Raw genomic sequence first — 20323 nt, 5'->3', positions numbered from 1 at the left:
TCACCCACTACACTCTCGGAGTGGTTGCGTTAGGAAGGGCATCCAGCTGTAGAAACACACTGCAGATCTGACTGGCCTGGTGCAGCCTTCGGGCTCCCCAGACCCATTTGAACCGTCCAACCCATGCTAGCATGGAAACGACGCTAAAATGATGATGATGATGATGATGATACCTACATATATATATATACATACATATATATTACATTATATATATACAACATATATATATATATATTATATATAGTATATATATACATACAATATATATAATATATATATATATATACTACATATATATACATACATATATATAATACATACATATTATAAATACATATATATATATACATACATATATATACATACATATTATATATACAACATATATATACATACATATAATACATACATAATATATATACATACATATATATACATACATATATATACATACATATATATAACCTACAATATATATATATACATACATATATATCTATATATATATACATACATATATATACATATATATATACATAGATATCTATATATATATATATATATCCATATATATAGATACATATATATATATACATACATACATATATATATACATATATATATAACATATATATATATATATATATATATATAATACATATTATATATACATATATAATATACATACATACATTACATATATATATATACATACATACATATATATATATATACACTATATACATTCATGGATGACCGAATAAGCCTTCAGTCAGACCTACTGGCTGTTGTCCAATGGGCGGAAAAGAACAACATGTTGCTAAACGAGGACAAATTCGAACTGATCCACTTTGGAAGGGAGGATGCTCTGAAACTCCCATACTCCCTTCTTTCTGGAGAAATTCTCATGGCGTCCAACAACATCAGAGACTTGGGAGTAACAGTGGGCAACAACATAAGCTGGGCTACACATATAAGCAGCAAAGTTGACATGGCCCACAGAATGTGTTCCAGGATTCTCAGAACCGTCCAGTCGAGAGATTCCCACACTATTATCCTTCTCTTCTTCACTTTTTTGCCCGACCCACCTTGAATACTGCTGTCCACTGTGGTCTCCCTACACAAACAAAATATATTATGAGAATTGAAGCTCCCAAAGGTCAATCACAAAGATGGATTGCATGTCAGACCTTGACTACTGGGGTAGAATAGAGAAGCTGAAACTGTATTCACTCCAACGACGCCGTGAACGCTACATTATCTGTATGATGTGGAAAATATTCCATCAGCACTGTCCGAATGATGTTGGCATCACCTTCAAAATACATCCAAGGCTTGGGCCACGTGCCCTCCACACACAAATCTAAATCGCATCACATAACGACAATACGGCACAATTATTCACCTCAATGGACCCGCTCTCTTCAACATTACACCAGAAAACGACAAAACAGAAACGGACCACACAAAATTCAAGAATTCTTTGGACAAATTCCTTCAAACAGTCCCGGACAAACCACCTACACCCGGATATATTTCCGCAAACAATAACTCTCTGCTCGAATGGGCCTCGGTGCCCAAATCCTGAATTGAAACACTTCGCCAGGTGGTGCTATTAAGTTAGACATGGCCTGGGCCAATACTGGCCAAAACCTTTCTAAGTTATATACATATATATATAAATATATATATGCATATATATATATATACATACATATATATACATATGTATATATACATATACATATGTATATACATATTTATACATATATATATACATATATATACATATATTTACATAAATATACATATACATATATATACATAATATACATATTATATATATATATATATATATATATAGATATATATATAGAACAACTGTGTGAAAGGAAAGGTGATGAATGAATGACTCCTTTAATACAATGCACGATCGCTTACAAAAATGGATAAATGAGGATGAGTGTCAGAAACGAAAAGAAAGACAACACAACCGTAGAATGTTACAGAGAAAGGTTTTATTTAGGTGTTAGCAGAGTGTGTCCGTGTGTACGACATAAGTACATAAATAATAACAATGGACAGGCCGTCATGCATACATAATGTGCATGTGTGTACAAACAAGGGTATATGTGTGTGAGATAAAATACAGAGCATTGAAAGAGTCTATAACAGGACGCTAGAAGTTCAGACACAATGAAGATAAATACCAGTTTGTAGTAAAGTACAAACCAACTGAAGTTCTGTAACAAGAAGTTGAGGCAAAATAGCAGAGCTTGTGGTACATGTTGTACGAAAAAGTGGTGGCTACCATGCTGCTGCCGGGTTACTTGGGACTGAAGGTTCTCGCAGGTTGAGCTTACTGTTAACCATGGTGAAGTAATTCACAAACAGTGAGAAGTTAAACCTGAGTGATTGTTGCTGTGTACATAGAGATGTTGTTGGTGACGGTGATGGAGGTCCTGAATACTGCTGGACGAAGTTGTGAGCTGCTGTTGGTGTTGTTGCTGGAACTGGCTGTGTGCTATGTTCTCAAAGAAGTTCATGAATGAAGTACCTGGCATTTGTAAAAGGGGTTAGTTGGATATATTAAGGAGAAATGGCTTAATTAGTACAAGATGTAGGTAGTTGATATGGGTGGCAGGGTGGGACCTAAACTTGCACCTAGTTAAGTGAATATTTTGAGAAAATGATTTACTACAGTTATGAAAATTGTATGACCTCTCTCCTGAATGAATACGCTTATGTATTTTTAAGGCATTACTTCAACAGAATGATTTACCACAGAAATCACAGTGATAAGGTTTCTCTCCTGTATGTAAACGCATGTGTGCAGTTAAGCATTCAGTTTAAGAGAATGATTTACTACTGATATCACACTGATATGGCTTATCTCCTGTATGAATCAGTTTGTGAGCAGTTAAGGTATTATTTCTGGTATAAGATTTACCACAAATGTCACACTGATGTGGATTCTCTCCCGTATGAATACGGTGGTGTATCCTTAAGTGGCTACTTCCAGTAAATGATTTACCACAGATATCACAGTGATATGGCTTCTCTCCTGTATGAATACGCTTGTGTCTAGTTAAGACATTATTTTGAGAGAATGATTTACCACAGATATTACAGCAATACGGCTTCTCCCCTGTATGAGTACGTTGGTGAGAATTCAAAGCACCGCTTTCAGAGAATGATTTACCACAGATACCACAGGGATATGGCTTCTCTCCTGTATGAATACGTTGGTGAGATGTTAACCCACCATTGGCAGAGAATGATTTGCCACAGATATTACACTGATATGGCTTCTCTCCTGTATGAGTATGTTTGTGAGAAATTAAGGATGAATTTCTGGTGAAAGATTTACCACAAATGCCACACTTATATGGTTTCTCTCCTGTATGAATGCGGTGGTGTATCTTTAAGTGACTACTTCCAGTAAATGATTTACCACAGATATTACAGTGATATGGCTTTTCGCCTGTATGTATTCGTTTGTGTTTAGTTAAGACATTGCTTTGAGCGAATGATTTACCACAGATATCACAGCAATATGGTTTCTCCCCTGTATGAGTACGTTGGTGAGAATTCAGAGCACTGTTTTCAGAGAATGATTTACCACAAATATCACAGTGATATGGCTTCTCTCCTGTATGAATACGTTGGTGAGCTGTTAACACACTACTGGCAGAGAATGATTTGCCACAGATATCACACTGATATGGCTTCTCTCCTGTATGAGTACGTTTGTGAGAAGTTAAGAAAGCATTTTGTGTGAAAGATTTACCACAAATTCCACAATGATATGGTTTCTCTCCTGTATGAATACGTTTGTGTGCAGTTCGAGCAGAAGTCTGAGTGAAAGATTTACCACAGATATCACAGTGATATGGCTTCTCTCCTGTATGAATTCGCTTGTGAGAATTCAAAGCACTACCATTAGAGAATGACTTACCACAAACATCACAGTGATATGGTCTATCTCCAGTGTGTATATGCTGGTGAGCTATTAAGTTACTACGTATAGAATATGATTTACCACAGATATCACAGTGATATGGCTTCTCTCCTGTATGAGTACGTTTGTGTGTAGTTAGGTATCCATTCTGAGAGAATGATTTGCCACAGATATCACAGGGATATGGCTTCTCTCCTGTATGAGTACGTTTGTGTTTAGTTAGGTATCCATTCTGAGAGAATGAGTTGCCACAGATATCACATCCATATGGCTTCTCTCCTGTATGTACACGCTGGTGGTCTGTTAAGTGATCATTTCGATAGAATGATTTCCCACAGATATCACAGCAATATTGTTTCTTCCCTGTATGAATACGCTTGTGTTTAAACTGGTTACCTTTCTGGGAGAATGACTTTTCAGATATTAAAGTCACACGATGGTTTTCCTCCATCTTTAGGCATGTCTTCAAGAAAAAATCAATTTTAAGTTTTTGATGTTTTTGCAATACTTTTCCCTTCGCAAATCAAAATATTTCTATATTTCTATATATTTCTTGTTGATTCTATTTCTATTGTTTATTCTTTACAACTTTTTCTGCTGCTGCATTTCTGTTCAATGTTACCTTTATCTACAATCTCTTATGAAAATTTATCCCAAGTTTAATTAGAGCACACAAACTCACTTTGTATACACTCCAGATTACGGCAGAAATTTTGTTGATAATCTCAGTTCAGAGCAAAATGTCTTTGGAATTTTACAATGAATTCATAGAAACAGTGGTAGCTGTCTCTTCCATATAACATTTACATTCAGTCTTTAAATGAAGGTACGCTTTGAAGGTGCATCTTCTGTTAGTCCATCTATTAATCTGAAATAACAAAGAAACATCAGATTAAAATACAGAGGCTAATTGAAAATCAGAGATTTAATAGTGGAAAATTGATACCATTTCTATAGAGATTAATTGCAGGAACAAATATTTACTTTAACGACTGAACATTTTAATTTACTAAAATCTACATAACAGAAGCATACACATTTGTAAACTAGAGATACACCTTCACATTGTGTTAACATTTTATATATATATATATATATATATATATATATATATATATATATATATATATATATATATATATATATATATATATATATATATATATATATATACAGGCGCAGGAGTGGCTGTGTGGTAAGTAGCTTGCTAAACAACCACATGGTTCCGGGTTCAGTCCCACTGCGTGGCATCTTGGGCAAGTGTCTTCTGCTATAGACCCGGGCCGACCAATACCTTGTGAGTGGATTTGGTAGACGGAAACTGAAAGAAGCCTGTCGTATATATGTATATATATATATATATGTATGTGTGTTTGTGTGTCTGTGTTTGTCCCCCTAGCATTGCTTGACAACCGATGCTGGTGTGTTTACGTCCCCGTTACTTAGTGGTTCGGCAAAAGAGACCGATAGTATAAGTACTGGGCTTACAAAAGAATAAGTCCTGGGGTTGAGTTGCTCGATTAAAGGCGGTGCTGCAGCATGGCCGCAGTCAAATGACTGAAACAAGTAAAAGAGTAAAAGATATATATATATTAAACTACAAAATAGTCAACAATAAATCTCTCTTTCCAGAAATAGAATTGGACATGGTTAATCAGCCCCATGTCAGCTTTGACTGGACAAAAAGTTGTAAAGAATAAACAATAGACAGTCTATCCAAAAATGTCATTATCACCATGATAAAACACATTTTCCATGCTGGTTAAGTGTTGAACTGTACCAGTTACGTACAGGGGTTGACCTAATCAACTTTAACCCTTTGTCTGTCCTTGTTTGTCCCTTCTATGTTTAGCCCCCTGTGGGCAATAAAGAAATAAAATAATGCAATAAGGCGGCGAGCTAGCAGAATCTTTAGCATACCAGGCAAAATGCTTAGTTGCATTCGACTGTCCCTGCGCTCCAAGTTCAAATTCCGCCGAAGATGAATTTGCTTTTCATCCTTTTGGGGTCGATAAATTAAGTACCTATTTCTTTACTACCCACAAGGGGCTAAACACAGAGAAGACAAACGGATTAAGTCGATTATATCGACCCCAGTGTGTAACTGGTACTTAATTTATCGACCCCGAGAAGATGAAAGGCAAAGTCGACCTCGGTGGAATTTGAACTCAGAACGTAACGCAGACGAAATACCTATTTCTTTATTACCCACAAGGGGCTAAACACAGAGGGGACAAACAAGGACAGACATAGGTATTAAGTCGATTACATCGACCCCAGTGCGTAACTGGTACTTAATTTATCGACCCCGAGAAGATGAAAGGCAAAGTCGACCTCGGCGGAATTTGAACTCAGAACGTAACGGCAGACGAAATACCGCTAAGCATTTCGCCCGGCGTGCTAACGTGTCTGCCAGCTCACCGCCTTTTAAAGCAAGTACCAGTTAAACACTGGAATCGATGTAATCGACTTATTCACCAGCTAAATTGCTGGCATTGTCACAAAATTTGAAACCAAATTATAATAGACCGAGTCTAGTGTAATACAAAATATTTCTCAAACTAAATCACACAACAATCTAAAGTAGCAACGATGGGCTGTCAACAAAATAGGTTTCGTAGCAAGAAATAGCAGCCAAATCACGCACAAAGTAGGCAAATTTCATGTATAAAAGGTAGGACAGACACAAAGAATCGACTCGTCAAAAACAAATGACGATGATATTAAAAGATGGGCAATCTTTCGTCTCTAGTAGACCTTTCCGTCGAACAGAGTAATGTGTGAAAGAAAGAGATAACTGAATTTTTTTACTCGGTGTATGTGTATATGTACGTATATTACTTCAAAAGTTCCCGCAAGCCCATATGTAAAAAAAAAAAAAAAAATTTTTTTTACGGAGATCGACGGAAAGGTCTACTAGAGACGAAAGATCGCCAAAAAGATGAAATATTTTCATTGTTTAATTATACTTACGGAAATGTTTTATAAAGGACACTGCGTGTGTGTGTGTGTATGGTAATTACGAAACGTACCATGGGCGAACGTTTGTCCTATAATTGTAGGTTCTGAGTTCAAATTCCGCCGAGGTCGACTTTGCCTTTCATCCTTTCGGGGTCGATAAATAAAAGTACCAGTTTCGCACTGGGGTCGATGTAATCGACTTAATCCCTTTCTCTGTCCTTGTTTGTCCTCTCTATGTTTAGCCCCTTGTGGGCAATAAAGAAATATATAATTGTAGAATTGTTAAAAAATGTATTATAACAGTGGTAGGCGAGAGATGTTTAATAACTGTACATGGAATTCATTAATCAGACAAAAAAATTTTGAAGTGAAAGATAGAAGTGGAACCCAGTTTAGTGGGGCATGCTAATTTGAGAGCACAGATTTCGTGGTAGGACGGTTTGACATCTAGAAAGCGGTGAGCTGGCAGAAACGTTAGCACGCCGGGCGAAATGCTTGGAGGTATTTCGTCTGCCGTTACGTTCTGAGTTCAAATTCCGCCGAGGTCGACTTTGCCTTTCATCCTTTCGGGGTCGATAAATTAAGTACCAGTTACGCACCGGGGTCGATGTAATCGACTTAATCCCTTTGTCTGTCCTTGTTAGTCCCCTCTATGTTAAGCCCCTTGTGGGTAATAAAGAAATAGATATTTCGTCTGCCGTTACGTTCTGAGTTCAAATTCCGCCGAGGTCGACTTTGCCTTTCATCCTTTCGGGGTCGATAAAATAAGTACCAGTTACGCACTGGGGGTCGATGTAATCGACTTAATCCCTTTGTCTGTCCTTGTTAGTCCCCTCTGTGTTTAGCCCCTTGTGGGTAATAAAGAAATAGATATTTCGTCTGCCGTTACGTTCTGAGTTCAAATTCCGCCGAGGTCCACTTTGCCTTTCATCCTTTCGGGGGTCGATTAAATAAGTACCAGTTACGCACTGGGGTCGATGTAATCGACTTAATCCGCTTGTCTGTCCTTGTTTGTCCTCTCTGTGTTTAGCCCCTTGTGGGTAGTAAAGAAATAGGTTTGACATCTATTTTTAGCATACAAGGAATCCACTGAGTGGTCTCCCCTCTTGTTCATTTCATCTTCTTCCGCTGGAGAGCAGAAAGATGTAGGTTTTTGTCACATGACACTTTATACTTCCGTTTCCGCTGCACACCTCTTCCGATGGCGAAATCGAAATCGAAATTTGTCCCAATTTTTGAAGATCTGCACTGACTAAATCTATTTTTGCTCCAACCATTCATTCATATAGCACTAAAGGTAAGTTATATCGAAAGATTACCTACCTGCGCCGTTATAAAGCTGACACATCTATTTCTTTTATTCTAACTCGGGTACGACTAGCGAACAGGTGGTCCCGGTGCGCGCACTCGCGTACTCGAGCATCCGTGCTAGCTAGTCGTGACTAGTCGATCCTACAACGACTAACCATTCATTCATATAGAACTAAAGGTAAGTTATATCGAAAGATTACCTACCTGCACCGTTATAAAGCTGACAAATCTATTTCTTTATTCTAACTCGCGAACAGTGCTCCCGGTGCGCGCACTCGCGTACTCGAGCATCCGTGCTAGCTAGTCGTGACTAGTCGATCCTACAACGACTACGTAGCAAAGTAAATAAAACACAAAATAAATAATTGTTTTGGCGTAACTTCGGTATAAGTACCGGATACATTTCAAGAAAGTGTATTTTTTTATATATATGGGGGGGGGGGGTTAGGGGGGGAGAAAAGGATTTCTGTTATACTCTTTTACTTGTTTCAGTCATTTGACTGCGGCCATGCTGGAGCACCGCCTTTAGTCGAGCAAATCGACCCCCGGGGACTTATTCTTTTGTAAGCCCAGTACTTATTCTATCAGACTCTTTTGCCGAACCGCTAAGTGATGGGGACGTAAACACACCAGCATCGGTTGTCAAGCAATGCTAGGGGGACAAACACAGACACACAAACACATACACACAAACACACACATACATATATATACATATATACGACAGGCTTCTTTCAGTTTTCGTCTACCAAATCCACTCACAAGGCTATAGCAGAAGACACTTGCCCAAGATGCCACGCAGTGGGACTGAACCCGGAACCATGTGGTTGGTTAGCAAGTTACTTACCACACAGCCACTCCTGCGCGTATTTCTGTTATCTTCAGAAATGTAAACAAAGCCACTTACGGTACCTATACCGAAGGTTCGCCTTTTAAACAAAGTAAATAACGCAAAGTAAAGATCGACTAGTCATGACTAGCTAGTGCGTACCGGGACCACTGTTCGCTAGTAGTACCCTAACTCATTTTGCGTCTTATAAAGGATTTACAAATCGTTTTTTGCTGTTTTTTGTTTAGAGATGGATAAGTCGGAAATTCGTACAGTTTTGAAATACGAGTTCTTTCTTGGAAATACAGCATCACAGGCGGCTCGGAATATTAATGGAGTGTTTCATTCTAATGTTATTACACAGCAGACAGTATCGAATTGGTTTGCAAAATTTCGTTCTGGTAACTTCGACCTCACAAATGAACAGCGTGGTCGACCAGAAACAAAGGTGGATAATGACGAACTGAAAGCCACCGTCGAGTCAGATCCATCTCAAAGTGCCCGAGAATTATCGTTGCTGTTTGGTGTTAGCAAGCAAACAATATTGACTCACCTGGTTCAAATCGGTAAAGTGAAAAAGCTGGATAAGTGGGTTAATAATGTTTCAAGAAACAAGACGAAAAAATTACCAAAAATATCTAAGAAGTAACAAACGATTCTTATAAACAATTACATAAAAAGATTAAGTATAACAACAGTAACAACATCATCATCATCATCATCGTTTAACATCCGTTCTCCATGCTAGCATGGGTTGGACGGTTCAACCGGGGATCTGGGCAGCCAGAAGGCTGCACCAGGCTCCAGTCTTATCTGGCAATGTTTCTACAGCTAGATGCCCTTCCTAATGCCAGCCACTCCGTGAGTGTAGTGGGTGCTTTTTACGTGCCACCTGCACAGGTGCCAGGCGAGGCTGGCAACAGCCACGGTCAGATTGGTGTATTTTACGTGCCACCGGCACAGAAGCCGGTCGAGGCGGCGCTGGCATCGGCCACGAGTCGGATAGTGCTTTTTACGTACCACCAGACCAGGGATCCTGGCTGGTTCAATTCGATTTCAATTTCGCTTGCCCCAACATGTCTTCGCAAAAGCATTAAACAGATTCATGTATATATCTTTGTATGTGTGTCGATAACTGTGTGTGTGAATGACTTTGTACGTGGGTGAATGACTATATGTGTTCAGCTGTCAGGAGAATGAAAGTTGGTCTTGAACATCAAAGCGTGTGTTGTATATCAAAACAAAAAATAAATGCAAATAATCTTTTTACGGATTTTATTCTTTCAAAAAAATCCCATAGGCATACATGTATATCTTTGTATAGTATATATATATATATATATATATATATATATATATATATATATATATATATATATATAGGCGCAGGAGTGGCTGTGTGGTAAGTAGCTTGCTAACCAACCACATGGTTCCGGGTTCAGTCCCACTGCGTGGCATCTTGGGCAAGTGTCTTCTGCTATAGCCCCGGGCCGACCAATGCCTTGTGAGTGGATTTGGTAGACGGAAACTGAAAGAAGCCCGTCGTATATATGTTTATATATATATGTATGCGTGCGTGTGTTTGTGTGTCTGTGTTTGTCCCCATAGCATTGCTTGACAACCGATGCTGGTGTGTTTGTGTCCCCGTCACTTAGCGGTTCGGCAAAGGAGACCGATAGAATAAGTACTGGGCTTACAATAGAATCAGTCAAATGGCCGCAGTCAAATGACTGAAACAAGTAAAAGAATATATATATATATATATGTAGAGAGAGAGAGAGAAATGCTGTCCTGTATGTTTGTATTCATTAGAATTTTCGAATGTTGATGTAGGCGTAGGAGTGGCTGTGTGGTAAGTAGCTTGTTTACCAACCACATGGTTCCGGGTTCAGTCGCACTGCGTGGCACCTTGGGCAAGTGTCTTCTACTATAGCCTCGGGCTGACCAAAGCCTTGTGAGTGGAAACTGAAAAAAGCCCATCGTATATATATATATATATATGTATGTGTATGTATATGTTTGTGTGTCTGTGTTTGTCCCCCCAACATCGCTTGACAACCGATGCTGGTGTGTTACATCCCCGTCACTTAGCGGTTCGGCAAAAAGAGACCGATAGAATAAGTACTAGGCTTACAAAGAATAAGTCCTGGGGTTGATTTGCTTGACTAAAGGCGGTGCTCCAGCATGGCCACAGTCAAAGGACTGAAACAAGTAAAAGAGACCGATAGAATAAGTACTGGGCTTACAAAGAATAAGTCCTGGGGTTGATTTGCTTGACTAAAGGCGGTGCTCCAGCATGGCCACAGTCAAGGACTGAAACAAGTAAAAGAGACCGATAGAATAAGTACTGGGCTTACAAAGAATAAGTCCTGGGGTTGATTTGCTTGACTAAAGGCGGTGCTCCAGCATGGCCACAGTCAAAGGACTGAAACAAGTAAAAGAGACCGATAGAATAAGTACTGGGCTTACAAAGAATAAGTCCTGGGGTTGATTTGCTTGACTAAAGGCGGTGCTCCAGCATGGCCACAGTCAAAGGACTGAAACAGTAAAAGAGACCGATAGAATAAGTACTGGGCTTACAAAGAATAAGTCCTGGGGTTGATTTGCTTGACTAAAGGCGGTGCTCCAGCATGGCCACAGTCAAAGGACTGAAACAAGTAAAAGAGACCGATAGAATAAGTACTAGGCTTACAAAGAATAAGTCCTGGGGTTGATTTGCTTGACTAAAGGTGGTGCTCCAGCATGGACACAGTCAAAGGACTGAAACAAGTAAAAAAGTAACCAACGACCGTAAAACTGTATTTACTTCAGTTTAATCGTAGTTGCCACTGAGGGAAAACGATGATTTCTAAATCGGATATATTTTAGAACACCCCACTCAATTTCCGTGGGAAATTATTTTTCCAAGTTAATCTCACCATCGAATAATCCGCAAAGGACTCCCAGCCCCACTAAAATAGAGGCGGATCGGCGAGGAACTGTCATAAGAATAAACATGTACAAACAAGACCCCAATTGCCTTTTGTGTAATTCCAACCCTGCAGGCCCATAAAGGGTTAACACAATGTGAAGGTGTTGCTCTAGTTTGCAAATATGTAAACTTTGCGCAAAATTCTGTTATGTAAATTTTAGTAAATAAAAAATATTCAGTTGTTAAGTAAATGTTTGTTTCTGCAATTAATATCTGTGAAAATGTTAGAAATTTCCCATTGTTGAATCTCTATTTTTTAAGTATCCACTATATTTTAAACTGATGTTTCTTTATTTATTTCAGAATACCAGATGACATTGGCATTACAGAAGATGCACCTTCAAAACATATCACCTTTTCAAGACTAAGGGAAGATGCTATATAGATCAGATATTTAGCACTGCTTCTATAAATTTATCATAGAATTCCAGCGACATATTTGCTCTGAACTGAGATTGTTAACCGCACACTTCTGTTCATCATTATCTTGAGTGTGTACAAAATGAGCTTCTGTGCTAATTAACCTTGGATGTATTTTCAAGTGTTGTTAGATATAGATAACTCTGGACAAAAATACAATAGCTAAAAAAATTTGTAAGGAATGATTAACACTAAGGTAATAACAAATATGTGTATGTATGTATGTATATATATATATCATTATCATCATCATTTAGCGTCTTCTTTCCATGCTGGCGTGGGTTGTATGGTTTGACTGAGGACTGGCAAGCCAGGAGTCTGCACCGGGCTCCAATTTGATCTGGCAAGGTTTCTACAACTGGATGCTCTTCCTAACGCCAACCACTCCAAGAGTGTAGTGGGTGCTTTTTCCACACTATCCACAATATATATATCTATATAGAGAGAGAAATATGCATGCTCTGGTTTGCAAAAATAAAGTCACAAAATTGAGGAATTGATTTTCTCTGAAGACATGCCTAAAGATATAGGAAACCCATCATATAAATGTGATATCTGTAAAAAGCCCTTCTCTGAGAATAGTAACCTAACAAAACACAGACGTATTCATACAGGAGAGAAACCATTTCAGTGTGATATCTGTGGTAAATCATTCTCACAGAATGGTAACCTAACTAAACACAAACGTATTCATACAGGAGAGAAACCATATCGGTGTGATATTTGCGGTAAATCATTCTGTGGAAGTAGTGAGTTGACTATACACCACCGCATTCATACAGGAGAGAAGCCGTATCATTGTGATATCTGTGGTAAATCATTTTCTGTAAGTAGTGCCTTGATTTCCCACCAACATATTCATACAGGAGAGAAACCATATCAATGTGATGACTGTGGTAAGTCATTCTCTCGATTTCATTACTTAACATCACACAAGCATATTCATACGGGAGAGAAGCCGTATCACTGTGATATCTGTGGTAAATCTTTCTCTCAATGTAGCGACTTAACTAAACATAAACGTGTTCACACAGGAGATAAGCCATATCACTGTAATGTCTGTGGTAGATCATTCGCTCAGTGTAGTGGTTTAACAAAACACAAACTTACTCATACAGGAGAAAAGCCACATCACTGTGATGTCTGTGGCAAATCTTTCACCCGAAATACTTCCTTGACTTCTCACAAACGAATTCATACAGGAGAGAAACCATATCACTGTGATTTCTGTGGTAAATCATTTTCTCACTTTAATTACTTAGTGTCTCATAAGTTTACTCACACAGGAGAGAAACCGTATCAGTGTAATATCTGTGGTAAATCATTCCCTGTACGTTGGAACTTAGCAACTCACAAACGTATCCATACAGGAGAGAAGCCATATCGATGCAATATCTGTGGTAAGTCATTCCCAGCAAGTTCTAACTTGACAACACACAAACGTGTTCACTCAGGAGAGAAGCCATATCAGTGTGATATCTGTGGTAAATCATTCTCTGTACGTAGTAGCTTAACGACACATGTACGTATTCATACAGGAGAGAAGCCATACCAATGTGATATTTGTTGTAAATCATTTTCTGAAAATATTCACTTAACAATACACAAACGTATTCATGTAGGAGAAGAGGCATACCAGTGTGATATCTGTGGAAAATCATTTTCTCAAAGTAGTCATGTAACTAAGCACAAGCGAATTCATACAGGGGAGAAACCATATCGCTGTGATATCTGTGGTAAGTCATTCGCTGGAAGTGGTGACTTAACTACACACAAACGTATTCATACAGGAGACAAGCCATACCAATGTGATATCTGTGGTAAATCATTCCCTCAAAGAGGTACCTTGACAATACATATACGTATTCATACAGGAGAGAAACCATATAAATGTGACATTTGTAGGAAGACATTCTCCCAAAGTAGTAATTTAAAAATACACAAACGTGTTCATACAGGAGAGAAGCCATTTTGCTGTGATATTTGTGGTAAATCCTTCATACAAAGCAATGACTTAACTAAACACAAACGTGTTCATACAGGATAGAAGCCACATCACTGGGATGTTTGTGGTAATTCATTCTCTCAAAGTCATGACTTACCTGTATCAGTGCGAGAATTCTTGAAAATTTTAAGCTCTACCTTAACCCTTTAGTATTTAAACCGGCCATATCCGGCCAAAAGTATTCTGCCTGTTTTATGTGCAAACTGGCCAGATCTGGTCTCTCATACCAATCCTACAATATCGTTTTAAAAATTAACAGCTTCCTCATCAAAATCTCATAGCTACAAGATAATGCATGATTAGTTCAAAACAAAGTGGATGAGAAAGGATTAATTTTGGAAGAATAATGTGAACACTAAAGGATTAAACAAGGTGTGTTTAGCTTTGTGGACTTCACTCCCGGCTCTCTTTCCTACGTATTCTTTTACAACTGGTTGATCTTTTTCTCATTCCAGCTTTAATTTTCTCTTACAGATTGAAGGGATATGATTTACTGTCAAATTTCTTTGTATGAAAATCATGAATATACCCCTTCAACTGTAACTGTAAATGTATTCACATTGGAAAAGAGACAAAAACAGTGTGTCACACACAGGCATCATACATCAAGGCGGCGAGCTGGCAGAAACGTTAGCGCACCGGGCGAAATGCTTCGTGGTATTTCGTCTGTCGCCACGTTCTGAGTTCAAATTCCGCTGAGGTCGACTTTGCCTTTCATCCTTTCGGGGTCAATAAATTAAGTACCAGTTATGCACTGGGGATCGATATAATTGACTTAATCCGTTTGTCTGTCCTTGTTTGTCCTCTCTGTGTTTAGCCCCTTGTGGGTAGTAAAGAAATAGGCATCATACAATGTGCCTTTCACTCTGAGGGAGAGGCACTTTGTTACCAACAAGGGTAGAAGCTCTCTGAACTTTGTCCAGTCTGTAGCGTACACTTGAGTGAAATTCCTCTCCTCTCTATTATATATACATACATACGAAAGTAGTAGGTAGCAGCTAGCCTTCGGCCGCATTTTTGGACCCTGTTGTCTCCACTACTCTGATTGGTTGGTATTGGCGCAATTTGTCCTTGCTCTATCACGTGCCAGTATGCAACCCAACCAATCGCAGCCTTCAAATAAGGTCATGTGTGACAGCCTGTTTTCTACCCAGCTTTGAGCCTACAAGTTCTTATAAAACCCTACCTTCTCCTTGTCTTGATGTCTCTCAGTTCCAGACCTTTTAAGGTCTAGCCACTGACCACACAAGACACAGTCAGTTCCACCGACAACACAACAGCAGCCACGTGCAGACTAACCAATTTCATCCAACAGCATTCGGCGACCTCCATCTCCGTCGCCACCGTTTGTCTTAACGTCAACGTCTCTCTATCTACCTGCACTGGTTACAACACTGCACTATTTGTGAATTACTTCACCATGGATCAACAGTGAATATACAACCTGCGAGAACTCCTGTACCAAGCGACCCAAGCAGTAGCATCACAGCCACAACTTCACATACGACATGTACCACAACCGGCTATGCATCATCGCCACAACTTCTTGATACAGTACTTATCATTCTTGTGTCTATGAACTTACTCCTCACTTCGAAGGCTACAGACTCTTTCACTGTCTCTTCTTCATCACCATCCTTATATGTTCTTAACAAACATACGTCTATGTCCCACTTAACACACGCATACATTTTGTACTTATGACGGCCTGTCAATTATTCTGTATATATGACGTACACACAATCACATGTTAACATATCAATAAATCTTCTCTTAAACATTCTACCCAGTTGTGTCTCTTATTTCCCTCATATATTTCCATATATGCATTGTTCTATTTATATTTACTGTATCGACCATGTGATGTACTCAGGAGCCATTCTCATCACCTCACTTCGCATGGACATCGCAAATCAGGGACCCATTCGAGCTCCTTGAAGCTACAGAAATATAATCGGAGAAGGAGGTGCTCCACAGGTATCATAAACCTTCAATTCCATTATGAGCCTATACTTATTCTAGCAGCTATACTCTTGGAGCATCTGCTTCCACTGATGACTTGGTCACCCCAGAAAATATCTACAATAAAATTTGAATTATACTACCAGTGATTACTCTTGAGAATTTCCTCCCTCCACCATCAGCACCTTTGGTTACTATCACAACCACAACCAATACTATCACCACTATTACGACCTCTCACCCCTACCATCACAATTATCCACAACCTATTTCTTTACTACCCACAAGGGGCTTAAACACAGAGAGGACAAACAAGGACAGACAAACGGATTAAGTCGATTACATCGACTCCAGTGCGTAATTGGTACTTAATTTATCGCCCCCGAAAGGATGAAAGGCAAAGTCGACCGCGGCGGAATTTGAACTCAGAACGTAATGGCAGACGAAATACGGCTACGCATTTAGCCCGGCGTGCTAACGTTTCTGCCAGCTCGCCGCCTTATAATTATCCACAACCACCTCCATCATCACCATCACCACCACCACCATCAACCCCAGCACCATCACTTTTGCAACCAACAATACTAGCATCCAATCGACCACCACCACAACAACAATCATAACCGCTGCCGCCGCCACCACAATCACCACCACCACTGTCAGATCTACCGCAACTACGAACACCACCAGCATCATAACCATTGCCGCCGCCACACCCACCGAGTACCGTCACCCCCAACAAGGCTGGTGGTGTTATTTACGAAGAAATAGGGCGTAACTTCGGTATAGGTACCGGAAGTACCGGATACATTTCAAGAAAGTGTATTTTTTTATATATATATGGGGGGTTAGGGGTGGGAGAAAAGGGTTTCTGTTAACTTCGGAAATGTAAACAAAGCCACTTCAAGTACCTATACCGAAGGATCGCCAGAAATAGTTTATAATATATTTCTTTATTGCCCGCAAGGGGCTAAACATAGAGGGAACAAACAAAGACAGACAAAGGGATTAAGTCAACTACATCGACCCCAGTGCGTAACTGGTACTTTATTTATTAACCCCGAAAGGATGAAAGGCAAAGTCGACCTCGGCGGTGTTTGAACCCAGGACGTAACGACAGCCGAAATACTGCTGAGCATTTCGCCCGGCGTGCTAACGTTTCTGCCAGCTCGCCGCCTTATAGTTTATAATAGTCAGAGGGTAAGCATGGTAATTTACATAGGACTATTATTGTTTTGTGTTTGTTGTTGTGACACTGACAGGCTTCGTGATTTTATTTGCTGGAGAGCGGAGGATGTTTGCTCACATGACATGTCGAACTTCCGTTTCCTCTGCAACCATCTTTAGACTGAGAACGAAAGAGCATTTTCTTGCAAACATTGGAAGAGCTGATTTCTAATTTAATCAATTTTCATATTTAAATACCATAGCAGGTAAGATATACACACACATATATATATATACGGCGATCCTTCGGTATAGGTACACACGTGACTTTGTTTACATTTCTGAAGATAACAGAAACCCTTTTCTCCCACCCCTAACTCTAACCCCCCATATATAAAAAGAAACACTTTCTTGAAATGTATCCGGTACGTTGTGAGTTCAAATTCCGCCGAGGTCGACTTTGCCTTTCATCCTTTCGGGGTCGATAAAATAAGTACCAGTTACGCACTGGCGTCGATATAATCGACTTAATCCGTTTGTCTGTCCTTGTTTAGCCCCTTGTGGGTAGTAAAGAAATGGGTACTTATACCGAAGGTTCGCCATCGCCATATATACATTAAAATTGTCGAATATGTATGTAGACAACGATCTCTAGTACAAAACTGAAGGAGCCACCTAAACGAAAAGCTTGACACCCTTAAATATCGACAAATATTCTGAAGGCATTTTTTGCAGTTATGGTTTTTTTTTTATATTCCGAATTTTTAGTATTTCCCGACATTTGATGGAATCCATCTGATAGTTTTCTAATTACACTATCTTCAAACTAAGTGGAAAAGAACCACTGTCAATGCACTATACATACAGTATATGTACCGGTGTAAGCACCGGTTGGTAGAATCGTTAGCACGCCGGGCGAAGTGCTTAGCAGCATTTCGTCTGCGGTTACGTTCTGAGTTCAAATTCCGCCGATGTCGACTTTGCCCTTTCATCCTTTCGGGGTCGATTAAATAAGTACCAGTTACGCACTGGGATCGATATAATCGACTTAATACCTGTGTCCCCTCTGTGTTTAGCCCCTTGTGAGTAGTAAAGAAATAGTAAGTACTGGTTTATAAATGTGTAGGCTTCACACATGATTTTATGATGTAAATTTTAATATATTTAAAAGTTCAGTTGTTCAGGTTTATTTCTATGGAAATGGAAATTTTCCACAACTGAATCCAGATTTTTTTTAATCAGCCTCTCTATCTTACACTGTTGTTTCTTTATTATTTCAGAATATCGGATGACATTGGAATAACAGAAGATCTATTCTCAGTATTTATCATCTTATAAAGACGAAATGAAAATGTTTTCCAGAACAGATATATAAGATTGTTTCTATAAATCTATGGTGAATTCCTCTGGAATATTTTCTCTGACCTCAGATTATTAGCAAAATTTCTATACATTGCAATCTGGAGTGTCAACACAAGTGATTTTGTTTGCTTGTTAAACTAAGACAAATTCACAAAAAGTAACACCGAACAGAAATACAGCTGTGGAAATATTTCTTAGGAATAAACTATAAAAACAAAAGAACAAGAATTTATATATATGTTGTGACGACAGAAGTAAAATAATGGAATAAAGTGTGAAACATCCTGAAGACATGTCTGAAGAAATAAGACAATTGTCATATGACTGTGACATCTGTAAAAAGTCATTCTCTCAAGAAGGTAACCTAAGGACTCACGAACGTATTCATAAAGGAAAGAAGCCGTATCAGTGTATAGTTTGTGATAAATCATTCTCTCGAATTGATTCATTGACTTCTCACAAACGTATTCATACAGGAGAGAAGCCATATCAGTGTGAGATCTGTGATAAATCATTTACTCGAATTGATTATTTAACTTCACACAGACGTATTCACACAGGAGAGAACCCATATCACTGTGATATCTGTGGTAAATCATTCTCTGCAAGTAGTAACTTGACAGCACACAAACGTATTCATACAGGGGAGAAGCCGTATCTCTGTGATATCTGTGGTAAATCATTCTCTGTGCGTAGTGTCCTAACATCTCACAAACGTATTCATACAGGAGAGAAACCATATCACTGTGATATCTGTAGGAAATCATTTTCTGACAGTAGTTACTTGAGAATACACAAACGTATTCATACAGGAGAGAAGCCATATCACTGTGATATCTGTGGTAAATCATTCTCTGTAAGTAGTAAATTAACTAAACATACACGTATTCATACAGGTGAGAAACCATATCATTGTGATATCTGTGGTAAAGCATTTTCTGTTAGTAGTAAGTTAACTAGACACAAACATATTCACACAGGAGAGAAGCCATATCAGTGTGATATCTGTGGTAAATCATTCACTGAAAGTAGTAACTTAAGTAGACATGTATGTATCCATATAGAAGTGTAACTGTAGCAATATGCTCTAACGGTATTGCTAAGTGTAACTAGCAATATGAAACTTCTCAACAACAAAGGTTTTACGATACTGCCAAAGTGTATGGTGGGCTATAGACTTACTGGCATTACCCGCAGAAATAATGAAGCTGTTCTTCATTGCTTCCCTTCTGAGGTAGTCTTTTTATAAGCTTTTTAACATTTCTTGAGGTCAACCCCATTAACCCTTTTGTTACCAACCCGGCTGAAACCGGCTCTGGTTCTGAGTGCAAATGTTTTGTTTTCATAAGTTTTGAATTAAAATCTTCCACC

At 38.8% G+C, this 20323-nt stretch overlaps 1 protein-coding gene across 1 annotated transcript in view; it reads left to right on the top strand.

The window, feature by feature from the left end:
• Positions 1-20323, top strand: part of LOC115226421 (zinc finger protein 493-like) — a 56522-nt gene that overhangs the window by 10832 nt on the left and 25367 nt on the right. The window contains exons 3-5 of the mRNA XM_036515157.1: positions 1896-1900; positions 13022-14141; positions 19408-19848. Of these exons, the coding sequence (XP_036371050.1) occupies positions 1896-1900; positions 13022-14141; positions 19408-19848 (1566 nt within the window). The remainder of the gene's footprint in view (positions 1-1895; positions 1901-13021; positions 14142-19407; positions 19849-20323) is intronic.

Source organism: Octopus sinensis, linkage group LG30, assembly GCF_006345805.1.
Source record: "Octopus sinensis linkage group LG30, ASM634580v1, whole genome shotgun sequence".
NCBI lineage: Eukaryota > Metazoa > Mollusca > Cephalopoda > Octopoda > Octopodidae > Octopus > Octopus sinensis.
Note: the sequence above shows the minus strand (reverse complement) of the source record. Positions and strands in the feature narration are given on the sequence as shown.